Source organism: Triturus cristatus, chromosome 5_1 (genome assembly GCF_964204655.1).
Source record: "Triturus cristatus chromosome 5_1, aTriCri1.1, whole genome shotgun sequence".
Lineage (NCBI taxonomy): Eukaryota > Metazoa > Chordata > Amphibia > Caudata > Salamandridae > Triturus > Triturus cristatus.
Window position 1 is genome coordinate 632938794 of NC_140587.1, and position 17000 is coordinate 632955793.

Consider the following 17000-nt stretch of genomic DNA (forward strand, 5'->3'; position numbering starts at 1 on the left):
ATCTCAATGTCCTATAGTCAACCACTTCGGAGCCCTCACACCGATATTTCATTACAAATTTTGTAATGTTTGCATCACTGTTGTCCACATCCATAACATAGATTTACATCAGTAAAATCCAAAGTCAGGCAAGGGACAATCTGCACTGCCCTGTGAGAGATAGAAACAAAGGTCATGCAAGTCATTGTCTTGTGAAGCATTGCGTAACACTTCTGAAGGGAAACTGGTCCAGGGGGTGGGGCATGCCCATTCCCATTTTTCCACCCATGGATTGCATGCAATCACCGGGTTCCCAAGTTTGTAAACAAGGTATATTGCTCTTGTCACCATTCATCACTGAGCATTCCAGAATGATGAGATAAATATGTGAGGGAGTGCCGGAATCTATTCCCACCTGCACCTAAACGTATCTCCTTATGATGTCGGCACACATGCACCATGGTGCAAGGGTGACTGTGTTGCTGGTAGGCTGCATGAAGTCCATCAGTGCTAGGAAAGTGTAAAAAGGCTCCACATTCCCATTTATGGCCCATTCCTGTCCTAGCCCTTTCACGCAACACAGCACATCAACTTAGCTGTATGCCCTGGGATGTCTCCCCCATCATCCGATGTGTAACTGTGCTGTGCAATGTGTAAGTGGGCAGTGAGATTTACAGTTATTTGATGTTTAACCATAGATGAGCGTGCATACTACCCTTTGGTCTGCAGACAGTGCTGTGGAGTGCTGGGATATACATAGCTGCCATGTTTCCCAGGTTTGTGCGTGCTGTGCCCTCCACTTTGTTTTTGTTTTTTTTAATTGTGGGATTTATAGTCCTGTTTTTTGATACAATAAACAAGACTACAAGTCCCAGAATTCAATGATAAAACCCCGACTGGAGCAGCACATCACACATGTACCTGTGCAACTTGGCAGCGCTGGACATAGCTGCCTGCAACCTTACGACGTAACCTAGTTACCTACATTGGTCCTTGTTGTGACTTACCCTGTAGGCCTTGTGGTTCATCAAAGCCAGCACTGTTGTGTACTGGGACTCCTGTCACCAACTCAGATGGGATGACAGCTGCCACCCGCTCCTCCAAGGGACCCAGCTTTTCTTGAGGCTCCAGGTCTCCTCCTCTAGTCTGCATGGCTGCTTTGAGGTTGTTGGCCAGTTTCTCCTTTGTCTTGCGCTTGCAATCATGCCAGCATTTTTTGCAGTCAGTCACTGCCTCTTTGCTTTTCCCACACTGTTGAACTTCTCCACAATTGGCTGCCATATGGCCTCTTTCCTCTCCAATGGAAATTTTGAGGTGGCAAAGAGCTGATGTTGGTGCTCCGTCACCCCAGTGATAAGGATTAAATATGGGCGGTGAACTCTGCTCCGTTCGTGGAGTTTTTCACACTCTGCGGAGCTCGCGGAGTTCCAAAAAACTCAGCTCTGCTGAGTTTTTGCCCCACTTGGGCTCACCAATAGTAAGTTGGCACAAGCGAGGAAAATCCAATGCTAGACTGCTTTCCAGCGAGATTTCTCAATGCAGGTGGTAGCGGATGGTTGTTAACGCTTGCGTTGAGGAAGCTGCTGCTCAAATAGAACTTCTACTGATTTTACAGTGCAGAACAAACACCCAGCGCTAAAGATCTGTGTGAATGGCATCAGGTAATGCACTCTGCTGCTCGCAGAACTTTGCGTAGCTTGATGGAGTTATTTTGTCACTTTCCAGAGTTTCACACAGTGAAACTCTGTGAACTCCACCCAGACTTAATCAGGATGTCATTCTCCTCCTCACTGAAGTTTCATTTCCTCTTCCCCTTGGAGTCTGTCTGGACATCCTGGCAAGTACTAGGGTTGCTGGGACTGTTGTCCTGGGCTCTGCTCTCTGCTCTTTCCTCCGTGGCTGCTTCTGGTAAGGATTGCCATTTTTTTAAAAAAAATGCAGCCTTTCTTAAACTTTTTTCCTGGTTTAGGAGCTCAAGAGTGACGCTAAGACAGTTTGCATTTCTTTAGGGGACGCTAATCAGTCCAGCGTCAATTTTGCAGCAGTAGCATGAGATTTCCTTGCCAAGCAGTGGACAGGAAACATCACTTTTTTTTACATAGAATAGTACCTTATGTCACAGTGCGCCATGCTGTAAATATAACGCTTCCATGGTGCAAGATTCGGTCATACCGAGGAGTCTGTTTTTTTTTAAGCATTGTTGCCTTGGCGCAGCAATGCATTATTTCTTGTAAACATGCCCCATTGTGTTCATTTTCAGCCAGGTGATTCAAAAGCCCAATAGTGTCATGCTTACATGAATCTTGTGTTGCTGATGCTACAGGCAAACCGTATATATATTGAATAATGATGGAATTGTATGGCATTTTCAGGGTCTCCAGATTTCTTTTCAAAATCTGGTTAAAGATGGATAAACTTTCTGTGTACCCTTGTGGGACCCAACCCCATGTTAATACATTCTTTTGAAAGAAAAATGAAAAAATAAGCTGGTTTTCTTTGTGCAATGGAACTGAGAAGAAATTCTGACACAGGGTCAATAACTGTAAACCATTCTGCAGTACATGGAATTTGAAACAGTATAGTAGCTGGATTCGGTGCCACAGTACAACAGGGCACTGCAATCTTGTTCATCTTCCTCAAAACCTGCACTATTTTAAACTTTCCTTTGGGTTTCTGTAAGCCCATGACTGGAGAATTACATGGACTTCCAATCAATTCTCTCAAGATCCCTTTCTGTAACATTTCATTTATCACTAGCTTTATTTCTGCAATTGTTTCAAGTGTCAAATGATATGGTGGCATTCTAGGATAAACAGCATTTGTCTTAACAGTGACTCGGACTAGTTCCACACATTTAATAAGTTCAATCTCTTTCCCCGTAAAATACCAAACTTCTGTATTCACTGTTTCTCTCAAATCCTCTGGTAATTCGTTAAGGTTCAGCAAAGGGAACATTCCTGTTTCAGTCTGCTGTCTGATCATCTTGAAATCTACATCCTGATCATGGGTCTGGAAAGCCACAACATCTGGCGTACAATAAATGGTACAAACTAACTTGCACAGCAATCTCTCCCTAACAGATTCACAGAGCTCTGATCACAAACCATAAATTGGTGTTTTTCCCTATATTAGGCTTTTTTTCCTGGCACTTTCTCTGAAATTAGGTTGATGACTTGTTTATTGGTAACTCCCTCAACTTGTATAGTATGCACCGAGAGAGGTGGGTCTGGGACTTCCATTGTTCTAACAGTGAGAAATGATATGGGGTGGCCATAAACGTCGGCGTCTACATAGGGGACACCCTGGTCTACCTCTAAGACTGCTCCAAGTATGCAATCTTCCTCCTCTCTCAGGGACTGTCATTGGGAATTATCAGAACCGGAACCATCATTTTCAAATAAAGGGAATTGTTGCAATGCATTCTAGTTTGGATTCTGCCATTTTGGCATAGCATTCTGAAATGGATTGGTATCCATTTTGGCATTTGATTTAGATTTAACCTGGGCTTTCCCATTGGTGCAGGTGCAACAGGCATCATTGGAGCCTGTCCCTGCATTGGCATTTGCTATGCAGGCACATTTTGTGCCTGCATATCTTGTTGCACGTGTACATTTCCCCCTGCATTATCAGGATTATCTTAACATTCCCTCTTCCAATGTCCAATTCTATGACAGATGTGACAGGCAGTAACCTTTTTCATAGCAGCAATCTCTAATCCAAATTCTGTATCCACAGGAATACCTCTACCCTGTGACACATTCATTCCTCCTTGATTTCCATGGAAACCAGGCTGTGAGACAGCACCTCCTTGCACGTTTCCTTGATTTCCTGAAAAGGAAGGGTTCTGAAAACCTTACTGAGCCAGCTTCATTTGTGCCATCATGAATTTCTCTTTTATCATTTTCTGCTTCATGTCTAATTCTTCGCTGCAGTATTTAGCATTTCTCAGAATTTCATCAAGTGATTTATTTTGCCAACACACTTTGAGTAATGTTTAAACAGAGTTTCCGTGGAAAAGAGCAAGGATTCGGAGCATCAAGCTACTAGTAGAGAGAAAGCAAACTCCTCCTTCAGAGCAGTTCTGGAAACTCAACGAATTCCCCGTCATTTGTAGTAGCAATTGTCAATCCACGTTAGAAGGAAATTAATCACAGCAGTAGCTATGAATTGGCATAAAGAATACAGCGGCACATAGCAGATGGCTTGATCTAATACAATGAATTCATATGGTGTAAGGAAAGAAAGAAATACATTTTCTTGAAACATCACATTTTCTGACTATGACCGGTGTTACAGCTAAATATTGGAATAAATCAGCAGGTCTAAATGGCATTATTTTGTTAAAGAGAAAGATAAGGAGAAAAAGAAAAAATATTTAGGCCTAGTCATGTTAGCACAATGAAAATGGGAGCTTTCTACCGACTAATAAGCTGCAGGTTTATTTTTACACATTTAAGAAATGCACATTTTCCTACAGTTTTGTTTTTGTGAAGCATTCTCTACGTTATTGTCAAAATATATTTTAGCATCCGTGTAAGGTTAACATAGTCTAAAATGTTCTGCTCTGTCACTACTATGATGGAGACCAATCCCAGTCTCACATAGAACTCCATAGACCAGGGCACACTTTGCTCCTTCCTTCCCCATTTTTCCTTTCCCAAGTTTCAAGTTAATCATCTATCATAGATCCTAGTGGAAAGAGCACTAGGTAGTACTGCAGTAACGTAAACATCAACAAGAGACAAATTATTAATTGATCGACCTTCATTATGTCAATATTAATGCATGACTCCCCCTTAGATCAATGCTACTTCTTACCTTAACTCGACCCTTGTGTACTCTTCTATTGTGACACCATCATTGGTCTTAGGGGACTCGAACACCTGCCTACCTCTGGAGGTCACTAGCTCGGCCAGCCCCAGCGGCAGGGACACAGGGCGCGCGCCACCGCGCCTGGCTCGACTCTGGTGTATTCTTGCACCCTTTCATACAATGTATCACAATTCTAAACACATACATTTTCTTTGAAAAAATAGAATGGTACAGGGACAACCAGTGCAAATTCTATTTTGATAAACTGGCTTATAATTTGTAAAGATCATCTGATGACAAATCAGACATGCAATGACATTACATAAAATGGCCACATCTTTGGAAGGAAAATATGAGCAGCGATCAATGTAAATGTTCCCATCATTTGTAATATCTTGCCTCAGCTAGTAGATAATTGCTTACCTTATAGTGTAGAAAAGACTCCAGAAAGTGGCGGGCAGAGTGTTGGCTAGAGAAGCCCACAACAATGACAGGTGCGTTTTTGCTTTTCCCATATCATCAAATGTGGAGAGAGTGTCATTCAAGAACATTCGGAGTGATATTAGATCTGACATGTTGGCCCTTTTCCTCAGGTTCTCATGAAGCAGGCCTTCTGCCAGCTTTTCCCGAGCACTGTAGGCTGTCTTGAAAACATGGATTGGGAGACCGGCAACGAGTACTGGGAATATTTTATCAAATTCCTTGAAATTTTCAAGGGTGTTGTGGATAACTGCCCTCTGTGCTTCTAGTCTGGAGGCATTCTTATCTCCTTGAGAACTCATCTCCTTGCCAAAAAGGGTCAAATAACCAGATTCAAACATCACTCTGTAGCAAAAGGCATAGACCCCGTCAGTTTGCCACCCTCTGGAAGCAACTTTCGGTGTGTTTGATTGCAGCATGACAAGTTGAAGGTTCTTCATCATGTTTTCGATGAGTGACCCAAGCGAATCCCCCTGCAATGTTTTGATGAACGTCTGGTGTACGTTTTCAGTTGTATATCCATCTCTAGGATCCATGCTGTTGTGTCCAAAAGCCTGCCATCAAATAATGTGATGTTATTTACAACAGAACCAATATAGACTTTTCCATGATAGTAGAATAATTTGTGTCAGTGGTGTGTGTGGTGTGGCATGTACCATGTGTGTTTGAGCGAATGCAGGTGTGCGGGTTGAGAATGAGCATAACCAAGCATAACATAGATAAGGAGACAAAGGTGAAGCAGGGAGACATCTGGAGGGCACCCTGTTAAGAACAAGGTGCGAATGGACATGGTAATTATGACCTTTTATTGAGGTCCATTGGTCTTATTTAGAAAACATTATGTAGAGAAAATCGGAAGAGGCCTACATACTCTCACAGTTACATCAGATGCAGTATAATTTTTAAAATTAAGAAATACATCGCTGATTAGAATTGAGGTCCTGCAACTAGGAAGAGCCCTTCTAGGGTACTGAGAAGAGAATTTCATTATGTTCTGAACAAAATCCCCACAAGAGAGCTTGTATTAAAACTGGAAGTTGCACACTGATTATGAAATAAAGTTCACTCAGTATTACAAGTGTATACCATGAGTATGTAGATAGATGAAAATATTGGGGCATATTCACAAAGGTATTTTGGAGGGTGTAAGGTAGCACTCCCATAGTAATCTTTTACAAACTCTTACACACCTTTGTAAATTAACCCCAATAGATCTAACATTGGAAAACAATGGGAATATTCATGGAGTATTCCTGTACAATTAGTAAAATTGAAAAGACTGCACTTGTTACACTTTTACTAATAAGGAGAGGGAGGTTTTTGTGGTTATTACACAAAGGTATGTAAGAGTACATAAAAGAGCATTCCTATAGTAGTATTATATCTCACACTCATAAATCCTTTTGGGAGTTAGCCGACTGTTTCCACTTAGTGAATTAAGAGGATATACAAAGTTCTCGATTTCCAGGCCTTATCGTCCCCGAGAATTATCACAAAAGTAAAACAATGAGTGAGACGCATTAAGCAGTTAAACGCAGAGTTTGCAGATTGTGACGCAGTTGTATCGGAATAGGAACTATCTGGTTTAGTATGGCAATGGAAAAAAGGTTTCTGGCTGTGGAACAAGAGTTTTTTCTTTTTGCTGGTACTTGAAGGTATTTTGTGGGTGAGGGGTGTGAACTCCTCAACAGTGAGATGTACACCCAGTATGCCTTGGGAACATCTCAGAAATTATCCTTTGTTGTGTCCAGCCTACTGGGATGTCTTGACCTACAGGAGAAGTAGAGCTTTCCTGCATGTGCATGTAGCCATAACAAAACAGGAACAACACCCATTTAGGTATGCTCTATTAAAACCCAGGAACCCCCAACATTTGTATTACGGTCAGATTTATTTTTAGTACAATGCATCACAGCAATCAAAGATGTACAAAAGAGAGAAAATACCACAGAGACATATTTAGTGAAAGATCACCTGCTGCTGCTCACTATCCCTAGCACACAATCAGGCTGCCTAGCGCCATGCACATTTTTACACAATGGTGAAGTGGTAACTGCGCGCTATCTAGCATAGGATCTGCACTGGAAGAACCTCCTTCCAGTATAAAATGCTAATTTTTAAACATTTCTCACATTGTATGTTTTCTGCGGTTCCCTAATTAAATATCGATGTAAAAAATATAGTTTACAATAATATCAAGGTGAAAATATCGAATACAAAAATATCGACTCCCTATATTTAAACAGTTAACTACAATAATATTGAGACAAAAATATCGAAGTAAAAAATCTATATGTAAAAAATATCGACAAAAAAAGATATATGAATTAAAATATATTACATAATATGAATATTTTTAACAAAATAAATTACATTTAAGATATATTTTAAATAAATATAAGAAATAAACTTAATTAAATAAAATTTAAACACACACAAATTTGTACATGTACATTTATTTACTTAAAAACATTTTATTAACTATTATCTCTACTTAATTTATAAACTTTTTAAATTATATGAAAATAAAATAAATGCATATATGAATAATTTTAAATAAAATAAAACATTCTATAATTAATTAACACATTAAACTATTAAAATAAATATTTAAAATACATTTCACAACACAATAAATACAACAGTAGGGAAAATGTTGGATAGCGGAGGGGTAAAAATTACTATTCTCACTCCAGTGAGTGCAAACGCAGGGAAAGTGCTGGATAGCGGAGGGGTAAAAATTACTATTCCCACTCCAGTGCGTGCAACGGCAGGGAAAGTGTTGGATAGCGGAGGTGTAACAATTACTATTCTCACTCCAGTGAGTGCAGCATTAGGGAACGTGTTGGATAGCAGAGGGGTAAAAATTACTATTCCCACTCCAGTGAGTGCAGCAGTAGGGAAAGTGTTGGATAGCAGAGGGGTAAAAATTACTATTCCCACTCCAGTGAGTGCAACAGTAGGGAAAGTGTTGGATAGCTCAGGGGTAAAAATTACTTTTCACACTCCAGTGAGTGCAGCAATAGGGAAAGTGTTGGATAGCGGAGGTGTAACAATTTCTATTCCCACTCCAGTGAGTGCAAAAGCAGGGAAAGTGCTGGTTAGCGGAGGGGTAAAAATTACTATTCCCACTCCAGTGAGTGCAACGGCAGGGAAAGTGTTGGATAGCGGAGGTGTAACAATTACTATTCTCACTCCAGTGAGTGCAGCATTAGGGAACGTGTTGGATAGCAGAGGGGTAAAAATTACTATTCCCACTCCAGTGAGTGCAGCAGTAGGGAAAGTGTTGGATAGCAGAGGGGTAAAAATTACTATTCCCACTCCAGTGAGTGCAACAGTAGGGAAAGTGTTGGATAGCGGAGGGGTAAAAATTACTATTTCCACACCAGTGAGTGCAACAGTAGGGAACGTGCTGGGTACCACACCAATAAAAAACAATAAACATCAACATTTTTATTACATTTTATTTCCATTATTAACATAATTAATATTGAAATTTAAATATATTTTTATTATTAAAAAAGAAGTAAACATTGATTAATTAGACATTGTTTAACACTATAATATCCACAACACACACTAAACATAATTACAGAATTACAATTACTAATTACTAATTAATTAATGCAAATTAATTAACAAATTAATTAATGCAAATTAATTAACACATAATTAATAAATCATCAATAAAAAATAAATGACTTCCCACCTTTTACACTTAAAATTAATTAAACAATTAACATAATTATTTTAAAAAATGTTAACAACTAATGATCCAACAATTATTAATAAATTAATTTACACTTTTAAAACTCTATAACATCACAATTTTACAATTATGAATAAATAAAAAGTATTAAATACATTTCATATAATTAAATTACTTCCCACCCTATTTCCCTATAAACCCACAACCCGCTAAGGAACTAAAAACGCAAAATTCAATTGAAAAATAATTATTCAATGCTATAAATAATAATTAAAATCTAAATAATTAAATTACTTCCCACCCTATTCCCCTATAAACCCACAACCCGCTACGGAACTAAAAACGCAAAATGAAAGTTGAAAAAAAGTATTAACTACTAAAATTTTAACACATATAATAAAAATATTAACAATTCTAATACAAAACACTAAAATACATACCATTAATAATTAATCGATATTTATAACAACTATATTCTTGTTAATGATATTTAACACTTCGATATTTTTGCAATCGATATTAATTACCTAACAATCGATATTCTTTACCACGTTATTTTTTACATCAAATTTCTTACCCACGATATTTTTACCTCGATATTTCTATAGGTCAATATTTATACATCGATATTCTTGCTCTGTACCGTTTTCTGCGTGTGGGTGCTCACACACACACAAACACGTGCTAACCACCAGTTAGTTGTTTACCGGTTGTTTTTCGTAATGATTTATGTAATATTCCATCTACTACTTGAGGCTAGAGTAGGATTTACAGTGGACTAAAGCAAATATATCTGGGCTTTTAGTTTTTGCAGCACTTGCTTGAAAGCACCTAAACGCACTACAGCTGGTCCCCATATCTTGCTGGTCTTCGCAGAGGTGGTGTTTGTCTGGCTTTTGTATGAGTTGCCAACACTGTCAAGACCCACATAGATTTATTATATTGATCAATTGTAAAAACGTTTTACTAACATGAATTACATTTACACCAGATCAAATGACTTGATTTGAGAAAATGCACCAAAGTGAGGTGCTCACAGAGACACAAATTCCAACTAGGGGTGAGATGCGAGCATGGTGTACTCGTAAAGCAGTCAGTGCCATGTGTACTCCATTAGGAGAGTCCAGACCTGATGCAACTCACATCATGTATGCACTTGTTCCAACTCCAGGCCTGTGCAGTCAAAAATGAACGGAGGAAAGGACCAACCCTGAGAGCTCCAGCACTCATGCGGCACATGAGTTTTGCACCCCACTATTTACATTACCTTTTTGAAATGGGCAAAAACAGATTTAGCTTCTTGTCAAAAATATGTATGACAGCTACAGTTGGACTGGGAAACCTCATTAGCCCAGGAAAAACTGGTCAAATCAGACCCACACTGCAGGAGACATTGGTTAGACAGGAGGTGGGACACTTTCATAGTTGTGTCATGGCAGCCCATTCTCTGTCCCGTCCTGGAGCCAAGTGGCAAATGCCAGAATAGAGGAGTAGCCAGTCCCGCATATTGTTAAGACTTCATACTTGACCATGGCTGACTGTCAGTGTCAAATATATAAATCGGCTCCTCATGTTGTGGCTAGGCCATTGAACATGGGGGAGTTGAAAACTGCATTTTCAGACAAATCATGTGTTGCAGTCTGAACAACTGAATAAAGAAGTTTTATTTTGTGAATCCGGTCTTTCTGATTTTGTGCTGTATTTTAGAAACTTTCGTTGAAATGCATTTACTTTCTCACATGTTTTTGAAAGCACCAACATGTTGCTGCTTTTAGGCACTCACCAGTACGAAAAAGTCTCAGATGAAACTCAAGTTTCACCGCCTTTTCCGCCACAGAATCACCAGTCATTTACCATCAACTTCTCAACTCTGTAATAGCAGTCACCGAGGTGAGGCCAAATATTGAAAGATCAAGTCTAAACTCCTTAAGCAATCTTGCAGTCTACCTTGTTAGGACAAAGGTATAAGGAAGCTTCCTTAGCTGACAAAGTTCTCACTTCGCACCTCTCACAAAAATATTTAAATTATAGATTCAACATCGCATCTAAATTCTGTGCATTGAATACTCTGTGTGTGGTACTAAAAAACTCATAAATAGAAAGGTTTCATAATTTTTTTTAATCTTTTTATTAAACAGTTGAGTATCCACATTCCTGGTTACAGAAAGTGGCATAATGCAAGATTGATTACACAGATACAGTTGTTAACAATAAATCAGACTAGGATACAAAATAAGTTACAACAATTATGGCGTAGACAGTTCTTCAAATGAGGGAATAGTTGGTGGGACACATATAATCCCCTGATAAGCATTCCATTTTCTCCATATAGAGGACCATTTTTTAGGGCACCCATGTGCATCATATACAATTTTTTCCCTGGCCATACACCAGTCCATATCTGCCTTCCAGGTCTCGATTTTAGGCGATACACCAGCTCCCCACAATTGAGCAATATTTCGTTTTGCCACCATTAGGCCCAACGTGACCCATGTTTGATCTTTTCTATTCAAGTCAGTGGGTTCCCAGACATTTAAAATGCACGTTTTGGCTTCAGGTCTAATGTCAAACTCGAGCACCTTTCTAATACAATCATGTATCTCTTTCCAGTAATCCTGGATGCACCCACATTCCCATATTATATGCATGACTGTGCTTACTTGACCACACTGTCTTCTGCACTGTCCCTTATCTACTCTTCCCATACTGATGAGTTGAGGCCCAGAGAAGAATACTCTGTGGAGGATTTTGAGTTGAATCAGGCACAATCTAGAGGAGATCGCAGCCTCTCGCGGGGAGGCCACTTCCTCTTGCCATTCCTCACTATCAAGTTCCAGCCCATATCCTTCCCAGTGCTCCCTGGTCAGTCTAAGAGGATCAGAGGTATTATTGATCAACTTTTTGTAGGTCAGGGATATTGCTTTTGTTGGCAAATATCCATCAAGCAACCTATCTTCCAATGGCAAGGACTCCGGGAGAGAGGCACCCTTTGATAGACCTGACATGAGCGCATGTCGCACTTGCAGATATCAAACGTACTCAGGGTCTGCTAGCTCATATTTCTGCTGCAGAAAGGCAAATGTCACCACATCACCCTTTTTCCATAGGTCCCCGATCTTTGTGATCCCAATCAGATCCCACTTGTCAAATCCCTTCGAAGTTCTCAGGGTGCCCAACTGTTCCATATCCCACAGAGTAGTAGCGAGCATAAGTTTCTGGTCCCACCCCAGGCTTCTGTTTGCTATGTGCCAAACATGTACTACGTGCTTAGTTAGTCCTGGTACGGGAAACCGTTTCGGGCGTAGAGTAAAGGGCCATGGAGTAATTACCACCTGGCAGCAGCAATTTGTCCATTCTATAACCCAGGCCATCCCAATGGCGATATGTACATTGGTTGATCTCGGCTAAGTGGGCAGCCCAATAATATTTTTTAACATCTGGAAGTCCAATCCCCCCCATCGTTCCAACTCAATACTAGTTTTTTCAAGGCTACACGGGGTCTACTGTCCCAAAGCAATTCCCTTTGGAGGCCATCTAACTCCTTAAAGTACCTCACTGGAACTAAATCCGGGGAGTTCTGCACACATACAGGAAATGTTGCAACAACATCACTCTAAATAACACTGCCCTACCCAGCAGAGAAAGCGGGAGTGCTTTCCAATTCGCAACATCACGTTTCTGTCTCTGCAGGGGGGAAGCAAATTACGCTCAGACCAGGTTTTAGGATCTGTTGTAATGAAGATTCGCAGATACTGGAAGCCCACTCCTGCTATCTGAATAGGACATCCCCTGGGCGGGGGAGGAGGATCTCCGCTAAGGACATACATGAGGGACTTACTCCAATTAATAGTGTACCCCTAATATTTCCAAAGGTTGTGAATATGTTAAGTACTATATGAAGCGACGCCTTTGGGGAGGCTAGATATAGGAGGACATCGTCCGCATGCAAAGAGATGCGGTCCTCCCATGTTTCGGTCCACCTTAGCCCCCGAATTATTGGGTCTTTACAGATCCATTCCGCAAGATGCTCCAGGGAGAGGGCAAATAGCAAGGGTGACAGCAGACAGCGCTGGCGGGTCCCAGTAATTGTTTTTTTTGTCACTATACTGCTAGGCACCTTAGTCATTGGTATTCAGCTTTAACTGGCTGGCATTTAGACCTATGAATCAACACGATCTGCATTGAGATTCACATGCCACCAGTTTTGGATTGCTATACCAGTAATGGAGAGCAGAACCTGCAGGCTTGCAAGACAGACAGCATGAACATGAATTCACCAAAATGCAGTGGGTAGCGGAAGTGACATCACTATTTGAACACTTGTCTCATGACATCACAGGAAGTGACCGCACATGACCATTGACCCTAGTAACATCACAGGAATTTGTCATTTGACCTTTGAGCCTGTTGATATTATGGGATGCAACATCATAGACCTTCAAAAACACCTACAATAAGAGCAGTTGCCAAAATAACAAACACAGATAAAGCTTATAACACTGTACTTAAGTTGCCACCAATATATTAACTAAGGTGTTGCAATGGCATGCTAAAGGTGCACACTTGCTGGACCGTGGTCAAGGCAATTAAAGGCCAGCAGTACAGCCATCATGGTCCCATGTACAGCCTTGCACAACCATCATTGTGGTCTCATAAGAGCATGTGTACAGACCACCCCACATCAGAATTAGTCTTCATGTGTGCTCAGCTAACACAGCATGCCAAAATGTGTGGATTAAGCTTCTAACAACTGAGTGTGTGCTCAGGAAGCTGAGGTGTGTATTCTAGTAACAGAATGCTTAGTTTCATCACTTTATCTGTGTGACAAAGTATTCTGATAATTATAATAGTTTTGTTTTACATGGAATAAATGATGAGTGAGATGCTGATGTCACAGTGCTCTGCCAGATCCCCCCATGCCAGCATGAAACCCTAGGCTTTACTTGGTTCATTGTTGAACTAAAATCATAACTCAGAGAATGCCTTAGTTTATTTGAAAATAGTGTCCAAGAAACATGAAGTGAAGTAAAACAGTGGCGCCTACTGTTTCAACCTCTATATTTGCATATACATTAGGAAACACTAAGGGGCCTATTACGATGGCGGGCGGACAAAGTACCGGGAAACTGGACCAGCCGCCACAGGTGTGGCGGTCCTGCCATGGGAATTAGGATGCCACGGTGGCATCCCACATATATTGCATTGTGGCGGGCGGTGCTGTAAGCAGCACCCGCCACAATACAATATATGCATGTCGTGCATTTGGATGCACAACGTGGCAGGCACATTGTGCATGCAAATGGAGGGGGGTACCCCCCAAGTGTGCCCCCAACCCCCAACCCCTGGGGGCCCGCAACAGGCCCCCGAAAGTGAACTCTGCCTGGCTTTCCATGGCAGGGTCTCCGCCATGGAAAGCCCTTCACCGCTGCCCATTCTAATATGGATGGCGGTGTCTTGCAGACACCGCCACCATATTGGAGCCCTTTTCCACCCGGTTGCCTGTCCGACCGGCGGAAAACTGGCAGAGTCCCCACCGCCATCGTAATTTGGCAGGAGGGAAATGGTAGGGGGCGGTGGAAAATGGCGGGCGGATCACCACTGCCAGACGGGCGGTGGAGATCTGCCCACCCAACGAATAGACCCCTTAGGGTGGCATGTGACCTATCTAGGTGTAATCCCTGAGGGCACACTAATATACTTCATCCGTACATTAGAAAAGCTGTGCACCAGATCAGCAACCTTTCCCCCACTCTGCTACTCACCCGGCCTCTAACACCCTCCAAGAGGTGGAGGGGAAGGGTGGGAACTGATGTGGTCCCTGCAAAATTTTGAAGAGACTCCTAAAATTAATTTGTTTAAATGTATGTATATTTTTATTAGAAGTGTTCAACAGTTACATAAATTCACAAAAGCAAAATGTCATGAATATTAGAAGAATTCTTCTTTGTTTTAAAATTTCGGAATGGTAGTCTTGCAGAATGCAAAGCTAGAGACCGCATAGGATCAAGTCTATAACATTTGGCAGGCAAACAGGCCTAATGGATTGGCCAAAAATTAAGAACAGTTTGTGGATTTCAGGATAATATCTATGCTAAAATGATAGATGAATACATAAATATTATGAAAGTTAAGGGATGTGTTATTTGTACATTTCTTCCTACTTCTGCTGGTGAGGGATCAACATATGGGTAACTTCCAAATACTTATGTTTTGTTATGTAATGTGTATATTGCTATATTTAACAATAATGATTTTCTTTCTCCCTATCTAACAGATATCAATGTGTCTTTGGAGGATTTATCCATAATTGAAGATAACAGAGTTGTTAAATATAATAAATTGTTAGGGGGGATTGCACAAATTAGACATTAAAGCTATAATGGAACCGGTAAAGGAAGACAAAGGATTTAGAGTGTTGAATATTTATCCTACGTTAAGGATGGAGCAAGAATGTAGGGGTGAATTATGTATGGTGTGTAGAAGATCCTCAAAAAGTGATAAGGCTGAATATGTAGGAGAGAGTGAATGTGAAAGAAGTTATGAGGTGATGAGGAATTATTTATTGTGGGAAAGTCAATCTTCAGTGAAAGGCTGGATGTTGTTATCTTGCTATAGTGTTTCCTAGAGCTCATGGTGTAAATGAAATGATGAAATGGATGCACAGTGTAAATGAAATGATGAAATGAATAATTCAATTGGCCTGAAAATAGTGACACTGAGTTTAGGAAAGGTAGTTGTAGATATATTAAGTGTTATGATTCCTTCTATAGGTGTGGTAATAAATGATGTGAAAATTAGACATCTATCTCCTTTAGTAGATAAGCTTGCAGTAGATACAGCAGAAGCATTAAAACAGGTAAATGCAGCAATGATTGCTATTGGGACAATGGTAATGCTGAATAGATTAGCATTAGATATTCGCTTGGCAAATGAAGGTGGAGTTTGTAAATCAATCAAGGCAAAGAGGTTTTGTACATACGTTCCAGGTAATAGAAGTGTTATTAATTCTTATATTACTGAGATAACTAATATCATGCATGTACTTCCATCTTTCAAGGAGCATGGCTTGTGGGAAGCTGTATTTTCCTTATTTACCTTATTTAGTGAGTTAAGAATTTTCTTTTAGTAAGGTGGGTGAATAGATATATAATTTGGGCAGGAGTACGTTAAGACTAATCTTAACACCTGTAATAATTATAATGAATTGTGCAATTATCTTGTTTCTTTTTTGCAAAAATGTTCGAAGCGCATGTTAACAAACCACGGAAACAAGGATAATAAGAATTGTTTAAAGAAGAAAATGTTTGAGGAGTAGGAGATTCAGTATATTGAGGATTGTGTCTACAACCAGCTAAAGATAGCAGGGGAAAACTGCAGAAAGAAAGTGATGCTGGATAGATTTAATGATTATAGAATCATCAAAGGGGGGGGACTGTAGAAGCATTTTTCCGAATCTATATTTTTTAGTGCAATAAATATATATAACCTATAATAATTTTATGTTGGATTTTATGCTGGATCCAATATGTAAATGATGAGTTAACATGATTACAGTTGAAACTAGTTTAATGTGGTGAATAGAAGTGTGTTTCTTAACATAATTTAGCAAAGCCACATTCTTATGAGAACGCCATATTGGGCATGGTGGATGCAGTTTCTGTCATTCGCTCCTGCTCTTTCCCATTCAATCTTGTTCTCCTGTGCAGTTTTCCCTCCTCACAATCTCCACAGAGTTAAGACAAACTGATATAATGATGTATTACTCTGTCATGAATACCCAAACTTTTACCAAACTTTTGGTGTTCCTGAAATATTGCAACCTCAAGGTTCTTCTAATGGAGTTCTGCTGTGTAGATTAGGCTTATTCATTAGAAAGAAGTGCCATTATAAAATGTTTCATATTCTGCTTGAACATTTCCGGAAGGCAGTAACACGGAAGATGCTAGATGCTTTCCTAAAATGTGGAAGTGAAAATGTATCAAGCTAAGGATGTTAAAATTGCTGATATGCTAAAGAGCTG

General features: G+C 40.1%; 1 protein-coding gene across 1 annotated transcript in view; it reads right to left on the bottom strand.

Annotated features, from left to right (window-relative positions):
- Positions 1 to 17000, bottom strand: part of LOC146831305 (cytochrome P450 7A1-like) — a 173632-nt gene that overhangs the window by 70775 nt on the left and 85857 nt on the right. Inside the window, exon 3 of the mRNA XM_085605570.1 lies at positions 5215 to 5825. Coding sequence (XP_085461696.1) covers positions 5215 to 5825 — 611 coding nt within the window. The remainder of the gene's footprint in view (positions 1 to 5214; positions 5826 to 17000) is intronic.